General features: G+C 35.9%; 1 protein-coding gene across 1 annotated transcript; it reads left to right on the top strand.

Annotated features, from left to right (window-relative positions):
* The first annotated feature begins 562 nt into the window (after positions 1-562).
* On the top strand, positions 563-8,903 carry LOC122045616 (glucose-6-phosphate 1-dehydrogenase, chloroplastic-like). The gene is made up of 10 exons (XM_042605917.1): positions 563-888; positions 1,122-1,348; positions 1,422-1,516; positions 1,612-1,726; positions 6,831-7,036; positions 7,117-7,266; positions 7,349-7,469; positions 7,575-7,804; positions 7,915-8,115; positions 8,431-8,903. The coding sequence occupies exons 1-10, from the start codon at positions 717-719 to the stop codon at positions 8,684-8,686; spliced, it is 1,773 nt and encodes a 590-aa protein (XP_042461851.1). The 5' UTR covers positions 563-716; the 3' UTR covers positions 8,687-8,903.
* Positions 8,904-9,277: the final 374 nt, after the last annotated feature.

The raw sequence follows: 9,277 nt of genomic DNA, 5'->3' as shown, positions 1-9,277 counted from the left end.
ATAATAAATACATACAAAAATTTATAAATCATGGGAGGGTATTTCGTCATGTGACCCTTGCTTGATTGATTTGATAATTTTATATGTGACCATGAACTCAACCAAACCACGAGGTAAATCATAATAAATATACATGTATATCAAACTACTCTATCATTTACATATTTATTTAAATATCATTATACTTAAATAATTAGGTTACGATCAATTCTTATTATATAAAATGTCAAATAAAATTTATTCAGAATTCTTGGATTTATTGTCGATCCTTCGTCGTTAGAACTATAATCTATTCATACAATTTATTCAAATAAGGAAAAACAATTAACGGTAATCGCTGTTGTGTGTTATTTTGTCCCTTCCCGTCGCCCAAATTCCTCCATAATCCCAAAGCAGCCCCTCGATGATTCCAAGGGTGGCCTGCAACAGTCCCTTGTTTGCCCGGGTGGAATGACCCGATATCAGCCGTCCAATTCCGCGGGGTCCGCAGATGAACGAGAGATCCACTCTCCCCGTGAAGCGCTAGCCGTTGATAAGAACTGGAGATCCCCCAGCACGAAGTGGAGGCGATCTGCGTCCAATTTGCATCGGACTTTCTCCGCTGCTTCTGATGCCGTCGCCCTGCAAACGCTCGTCGCCCTTTTAAAAATCTCGCCCTGGTCGTCTCTTCTCATCCGTAGCGCTAACCAGTTTGACACGGATCCGGAGGTGGAGACATGGCCCTTTCCGCTGCCAGATGCCCCTCTTCCTCCGCCACCTCCGCGGCGGCCGCCGATTCTCTCAGATCGTGCGGCCACCTCAGGCCAGTTCCCAGAAGGGTTTTTGTGGGACGGGTGGCCAGCGCTTCCGCGAACCGATGGAAATTAAGAGTTACCTGCAAGCAAGATGGTAGGCGTCCTACTTGTTGTTTTTTTTTGTTTGTTGCTGGATCCCTGTGTTGCGCTCCGAGTTCCTCCAAATTTTAGATTTCTTCGTAGATATTAATTAATGAATGGTTTTTGAAACCCTATTTCAGTCAACTTTTGTTGACCAATTGACGGCAAGTTCATCCTTGAACAATGTCTTCTTTTTGGCTGAACTTACTGATGTTGAGATACAAACATGCTGCGGTCATTTTGCAGCTAGCAGCGTGCCAGTGCCTACTGCAAAAGAAACTCCCTCCAAGGCCGTAGAAAATGGTGGTGTTTCTGCTTTACCTTCACAGGAATACGGACATGTGGTGAGTCCTGATCCAAGCGATGGGGAACCAACAGTTAGTATCACCGTGGTTGGAGCATCTGGGGACCTTGCTAAAAAGAAGATATTTCCTGCTTTATTTGCACTATATTATGAAGATTGTCTGCCAAAGGTCTGGTTTTACCATTTGGAGCTACTTGTATTTAACATTACTTGAATGTCTGTTTACATTCTTTTTTATGTAGCACTTTACTATATTTGGTTATGCCCGAAGTAAGATGACTGATGCTGAGCTAAGAACCATGGTTAGCAGAACACTTACATGCAGAATTGATAAAAGGTAATGGACGGTTTATGCATTTTTTCCTGATTTGGCTTATGTTTGGATTCAAATTATTATTTAATTGTGCTAACTGTTTATGCTGATTTTGCCAGAGAGAATTGCAATGAGAAGATGGAACAATTCCTAAAACGATGCTTCTATCATTCAGGTCAATATGACTTGGAGGAGAACTTTGCAGAACTTGACAAGAAGCTGAAAGAGCATGAGGTAATGTTTGTAACTGCTAGAAGTTGATATCTTGATTCTTTAGATTTTTAAAATGGAAATCTGCTTTTCAAATAGGATATTATGTGCACACCTTGTGTATAGTTAATTTGTATTTTATGTACCCCTATATTTTTCAAAACTCTCCTCTTTAATCCATCAAATGACTTATTTAATCAAGGTAAGTAAAGTAGATTAATTTAGCCGTAAATGGAATAGAGATTTTTTTTAGATGAATACATGGAAATATCTGTAAACTAAATTGGTTGTACATGTAATTTAACCTTGCAAACAACAATGTTGGTATAGTGATTGTGACTATATTATGATCCAATGTTTCTTTTGCCTTTTAGATAGATCAATATGCCTTACATCTGTAGGTAAACTTCGACACTTAAAAGGTTAGTATGATATAACTTACTCAAAAAGCACTATTAAGTGCCAATTAGGCTTCAAGGTGTCACTCTCTAGGTAACACACTTTTCCCTAGATACTATCATCCATCACTATATTAAGAATACTTGAAAGAAACCCAAAATGATACAATAGTCACTACTTATTGGTCTTTGAGTGTTTCAATAATCTTCAAGCTTGATGGTTTTGTTGAGGTTGAAGCTCAATATACCCTTTAAACACTTCAACAAGCTTTGCAAATGAAGTTAATGGACATAAAAAATAAATAGAATTGTAATCAAGCTTACAAGTATAAAAGCAAATCATTAGTCCGAAACCTTCTAGCCTAAATGCATTGTCAAATATTAAACACATTGATTAAGACTTATCAAAAGGGGAACTAACATGATCGACCTTGAATTTAGTGTGCATAATGGAATAATACAATCTATTATCTTTGTCACCCATGTCCGAAACCTTTGCTATCAAGTGCATTGTATTCTGAAGTGTGACTTGCTGACAAAATCTAGTTATCAGTCAGATCATATTACAAAGTGAGAAATAAGGTTGAAGGTACAACTATGGATCTATCTATCAAATACATCAAATCATATGATGAAGTGGGAATATAAGGCTAATGAGATATAGGTGTCAGAACACTAAACACCTTCAATATTTGTTAGAGCATATGGTTCCCAATTTATAATTTAGGTTATGTTACAGTTTACATATACTACTATTTTCACATACAAATTTGAATTTAAAGTATTATGATGATTCAATTTGATTTAATATGATTTGATTTGTATCTTAGATTGAACTAATAAAAAGTTATTCAAATCCTTTTAGGCATTAGTAAGCCTAATATTTTAAAAAATTAAAGCAAAGTCATTATAAGAGAAGAAAGTAAAAATGAGTATTATGGTATACCTTTAAAGAATAAAGGTCAAAGAAAATGGAAGCACAAAATTAGTGATAATGTAAAAGAAAAACTTGTCACGCAAAGGCATAAAGTCAGGATAATGAAAGTGGACTTGGCACCTAATAATGATCAAGAAGAATAGAATAAGTCACATTGATACAGAGAATGATAATCAAGGGTGACTTTGAAGTTATTGTACAAGGTGAGTCTAATTCCACTAATTTTACCAATTCGATACAAGCAATACCTAAGTTTTTGAAATGGTTGACAGTGACATTGACTACCATGAAAGAAAAGAAGGGATGAACCCATAAACATGATTATAATAAAGAAGAGACCAAATGAAAGAAAGGATAAAGGGGAAGATTAGAATATATTTAATGCCCTAACGCCCTAGTTATTCCAACAGATGGACAAAGGAAAAAATAGATTGCATAAGAGTTGAGATTATTTCCTTCATTTACTCGGTATAAAACTAAAGGAAATAACAGATTCTAAATCCTTCAGATCACTTTTAATTCATTTTCTTATTCGCCAAAATTGGCTGGAACAAACTTCCCTTCCTCTTGATACCAAATTTGGTTAGCCAACAATCACCTTTTTTGTTTGTCATGTCTTCCTTCGGTGCCAAATCGGACCAACCAACTTCCTCCCATGTGAGCTAGTCAACAGCTCAGCGAGCTCGTAGGGCAAGCTAGCGACTTCCGAATTGCAAGTGGTTGTCGCAACCAGGCAACTCGCAGTTGTTGCCAGGTTGTTATGAGCTTGTGGCCAAAGCACTGTGAGTCATGGCCCGGATGCCCCGAGTCATGACCTAGACACAACAAGCTTGCAGTTGAGTTCCTCTCCCTTTCTTTCCCCTTTCCTTGTCTGCCTCTTTCCCTCCTTTCCCTTCCACTATTGATCTTTTTTCACCTTTGATCCCTTCCCCTTCTCTATCCACCCTTCAGGTCAATAGAGCACAAGAGAGCTAAATTTTGCCACTATTAGGTAAGTATTCTTGTTTGTTTTTATTTTCTAAGCCCATTCATTAATTTCTTTTCGTGATCAAACTTCTGCATAACGCTGCATGCCCTTCTCCCCAAAATCCTTAAGAATGTTTAAGTTTCTTTATGATTTCAGAGTTTTGTCAATTATTGTATGAAATGGTCAAATTAGCAACAAGTTTTTAAGTATCTGTCCTGTCTTAAATGTTCAGGGACTTGGTTTTTGGTATTGCACCTAGAGACCACCATGTTACGAGTTAACTATCTTTTCATAACAGCATCTTATCTAATCTATTAACCTTCAAAGGTGTCCGGACTGTCCTGCTTGTTTCTTGAGATATTTCTCTATACAAGTTAGAGGCAATAGATGAATGTCTACTTTATGAACACATACTACCTACCTAACTAATATGTATATCAATTTTAATTGAAGGTCATCACTCATCAGATCCAATTAGTACTGGAACTCACATTCTTTGATATTTTGTTATCAAATAGGAACATTGTTCCAGATCTTTTGCTCAGAATGAAATTTGGCATTTAATTCATCTATTGGACACAAAAACTTTCAGGACCTTAGTGAATCTGATCATTACTTGATGTCGTACAAATCGTATTTATTATGGTTAATGAAATATTCCTCTTTGATTGTACTTTTTTCACTGAAATTTGAGTTTAGTTCATTTATTAGACAAAACTTATGGGACCTTGGTGAATCTTACCATTGATAGGTGTCACACAAATCATGCTTGTTACAATCCTTTTCAATATCGTATGTTCAAAAACACAGTACTTGGCTTTATTGGAATGGTAGAATTGGTTGGTAATCAATAAGAAAAAAAAATCAAAAATAGAAAAATATAAATAAAATTTAAGTTAATGATAGTCAAAGCAATAACATCTCGCATTTGGATAATTAGGATATAAGATAATCCGAATCAAATAATATCATTTACTATAAATAATAATATTGAGTAAATAACATGATCGACAATTACTGCTAAATGATATTTAATTACTAAAATATACTATTATCATTATTGTTAACAATATTTAATGTTTGAAACTTTAAATATTGTGAAGTTATTAACAAATTTATACTATATCTTATCAATAATAGTCAAATTTATAACGGGTTGGTGCAGTTGGTACCTGCATAGGTGGTTGCTCCAATAGGTCGTGGGTCAATTCCCAACCGGTGTAAAATGCTTCGCTGGGTGCCTGATGCAAAGGGTTGTTGTGGTAGGGCAAATGTCCCTTGTGATTTACCTCTTCTAGAGAGCGTAGGACTGTCGACCGCTAAGGTGACGACTTCATCTTTTCCTCCAATAATAGTCAAATTTATAAATCATACTAATTATATTGGCAATATTTGTTGATGTTAGTTTGATACTATTACCAGATTAGTAATAGGATATTATTATTAACTTAGGCATATTATATTATTGTTTATAAGACAGATAACTTTACTAATATTGTTAACAATAGGTATATAAATTATATTGTAAAAATAATAATTATACTGAAAAATTTTATCAATAGATTAATAATAATCTTTTAGTTAAATAACGAAAGTAATAGTCAGGTTATTGCTAATCTGATATCATTCTTATTTGAAATTAATATGATTATTATCAGTGTAATTCTTGTTGCTAATTTGCTATTATTGTTATTTCTACTGTAATTTATTGCTGAAAATATCAATATTCAATAATGGATATATATATAGCCTCATTTCTTCATCTTCCTTAGCTACAACTGTTTAGTTGTGTGTTAGGCATCTAAGGTTCGAATCCCACCCAGTTGTGGCATATTGTAGGGATTTTCCTCCGTGGGATGACAAACCTAAGAACGTTGAACGCTGCCCGGTAGCCGGTGGAAAACTTTTATGGAGACGGGTCGGTCATCTCTAGGATTAATCAGTTCGAAGAATTGGATGCCTGGATTACCCAAAAAATTATGTAGTTGTGTAGTGTGATGTCATCTCCACTGTAATAGAAGTCTCATAGCAGCCAATGGAATTGGATACCAATGACATAGAAATCTCCTTCCTTCACTCTGATGTCCATTGACCTTGTCTGTTTGGTGTCCAAAAGCTTCCTGAGTTGAAATCCTCCCCTCACTGAGATCATTCTTCCAGTTCTCCTTCAATTTTGATCCATTACCTTTTTTTGTTAATCTGATGAATGCCATTTGTTTCCTCAGGTGGGTTATTTCTCAGCTGTAATCAGATCGACACTTGCCGATTCTGATTCAACTTGGCCTATCATTATGGATTGACCAAGTTTTCCAAACATACCACAAATCACATACTACTGCTGATCAATTAGAAACTTTCCTCTTGGAGTAATTGTTTTTTGGAGGTCAGGAAATAATTTGATTCTGACCATACTGGAGACAACAAATTTCATAGTTCATATTGCTTTTGCCTCAATCTTTTTCTTTATCCAACTTGTGTGAGCATGCTCCCTGGTATTCAAGATCCAGAAAGGATTGCTTCTTTGCCTAATTAAATTCGAGATCTTTCTGGTTGCTTTCATGTATTTCATGTCTGCAAGTGCACAGGGTTGGACATTGACTTGACTCTTTTTAGAGAAAGGAGCATTTTCAGTATGTGTAATTATTGTTTTTTACTTGGATACTTTATGATGTGGTTAGTTACTTCTGCTAAAGCTTGTGATGACAGCTTGTAGATGTAATTTGGTTGTCATCTAACATACATCCTGATTCAGCAGTTCTTATGAAAAAAAATGTTCCATTTAGCAGTGAAGAGGTAACATGTTTTAATTTTCTTTTTGCTGTTTAGGCTGGGAGGGTATCGAACCGGCTGTTTTATTTGTCAATTCCACCAAACATATTTATAGATGTTGCAAAGTCTGCAAGCAGATCAGCTTCTTCCAAGAATGGGTGGACCAGGGTAATAGTTGAAAAACCATTTGGCCGTGACTCTGAATCATCTGCTGCTTTGACAAGTGGACTCAAACAATACCTAGATGAAGATCAAATTTTTAGGTAACAAGTTGATTGCTTGTATTATTTTCATGTATGCCAATCCTGGAACTATCTTTTGACAGCTGTCTCTAATTCTTCAGGATTGATCATTACTTGGGGAAGGAACTTGTTGAGAATCTGTCTGTTCTTCGATTTTCAAATCTTATTTTTGAGCCTCTATGGTCTAGGCAATATATCAGAAATGTGCAGCTGATTTTCTCAGAGGATTTTGGTACAGAAGGACGGGGAGGGTGAGGTCTACATGACTTTATTATCCTTCAAGTTTCCTGCCATAGTGCAAGGGATCTTTCCACTAAACGGTCTGTCATGCAGGTACTTTGATCACTATGGTATTATCAGAGATATTATGCAGAATCATCTTCTCCAAATTTTAGCTTTATTTGCAATGGAAACCCCAGTTAGCTTAGATGCAGAAGACATTAGAAATGAAAAGGTATGCTGTGATGATATTAGAATTTACTTCCCTAAATCAGACTTTAGATGTTCCCTATTTGGTTCATCCCATAGTAGTAAACATGCCTCAATCCACACATTCCAGGTGAAAGTTCTTCGTTCAATGAGGCCATTACAATTGGAAGATGTAGTGATTGGACAATACAAGAGCCACACGAAGGGTGGAGTCACACATCCTGGATACACAGACGATAAGACTGTTCCCAAGGGGAGCCTTACCCCAACATTTGCTGCAGCTGCACTTTTCATAGATAATCCAAGATGGGATGGGGTTCCCTTCCTAATGAAAGCTGGGAAAGCATTGCACACTAAGGGGTAGGTTGCAAGTGTCATTGTGCAATTTCTGGGCACTCTTTGCCCGTCTCATATGCACATCACCATATAAAAAGTGACATAATGCGTGTTTCTGAAAATTCTATTTGCAGAGCAGAGATTAGGGTTCAGTTTCGACATGTCCCAGGCAATCTCTACAAGCGAAGTTTTGGTTCTGACATAGACCGAGCAACTAATGAACTTGTCATCAGGGTCCAGCCTGACGAGGCTATATACTTAAAGATTAATAACAAGGTTCCTGGATTGGAGATGAGATTGGACCGAAGCAATCTAAACCTTCTATACTCATCAAGGTACAAAAAAATCAATCCTCTTGCAAGGAAATATTTTGTATGACCTACTTTTATCTATTTCTTTTATTCTTTTGGAAAAGAAAGCTCTCTTTATTACATTAACAATGCTTTTACTTGGATGCATATTTACCAATTTTGTTGTCTTCTTGATATCGTGGTTCATGCATACTATTTTTCTAATATTCATTTCAAGACTAATAGTCATCCAAAATCGATAGGTATATGGTTGTTGTGGCTATTGTTGTTACTCTCTCATCTATCAAAGTTAGTAATCTCCGTCTCATTGTTTTATTTGTGTTTCGGTGGCTTACATAGGTACTCTAAAGAGATACCTGACGCATATGAGAGGTTGCTTCTTGATGCAATTGAGGGTGAACGGCGATTGTTCATCCGGTCTGATGAACTCAATGCTGCTTGGGAATTGTTCACTCCATTACTCAAAGAGTTGGAGGAGAAGAAGATCGCCCCTGAGCTCTACCCTTATGGGAGTCGAGGACCAGTAGGTGCACACTATCTTGCTGCAAAATACAACGTTCGTTGGGGAGACCTTGGTGCTTCAGAGAGTGTGTAGTTTGATTATTTACTGTCATTTTAGTAGGAATCTATCTAAATAAGCTATTTGGAAAAATGGTTATGCAATTACATTACTACAAGAATATTCTCTCAAAGTGATGTTTGTGTGAGATAGATACTATGTTGATCATTTACAGTTTTGACAGTAGATGTTCAATGTAATATGTAGGTTGCTTGTCATCTTTAACGGTTTATTTTGGTAATTATGTGTAAAATGAGTACAATTAAATTTGTTAAAAAAATAATTGTAAATATTTAGTTTACTTCTCTTTTCAATTTTCAAACTCTATTTTTCAAATGAGTAATTGTTCACAATTAGAGAGAAGATAGTATTATCATCCATAACTCTAATGACTTCGAGGTTTATTTTGCTACTGTCCATTTCTATTTTTTTTTTTTTTTGTTTACCTCTTCCTGACTAAATCAGGAGGTGAATAGTCTAACCCTACGAACCGGTCACTAGATAAATATAAGAAGTATAAATGGGGCATAGAAAGGTGCCTAGTTTTACTAATGGTTCAAACTCTATGGGCATTCAAAAATATCTAACATGAGTTTTAAATCTTCGCTGCATGAGAATGAGCATCGC

This window comes from Zingiber officinale, chromosome 2B, assembly GCF_018446385.1.
Source record: "Zingiber officinale cultivar Zhangliang chromosome 2B, Zo_v1.1, whole genome shotgun sequence".
NCBI classification, from domain to species: domain Eukaryota; kingdom Viridiplantae; phylum Streptophyta; class Magnoliopsida; order Zingiberales; family Zingiberaceae; genus Zingiber; species Zingiber officinale.
Note: the sequence above shows the minus strand (reverse complement) of the source record. Positions and strands in the feature narration are given on the sequence as shown.

Bases quoted from the DNA above. Each gene is read 5' to 3' on its own strand.
- LOC122045616 (XM_042605917.1), top strand. From the start codon at position 717: ATGGCCCTTTCCGCTGCCAGATGCCCCTCTTCCTCCGCCACCTCCGCG. The intron at 889-1,121 runs GTAGGCGTCCTA...GTCATTTTGCAG, and splicing joins AGTTACCTGCAAGCAAGATG to CTAGCAGCGTGCCAGTGCCT. The intron at 1,349-1,421 runs GTCTGGTTTTAC...TTTTTTATGTAG, and splicing joins ATGAAGATTGTCTGCCAAAG to CACTTTACTATATTTGGTTA.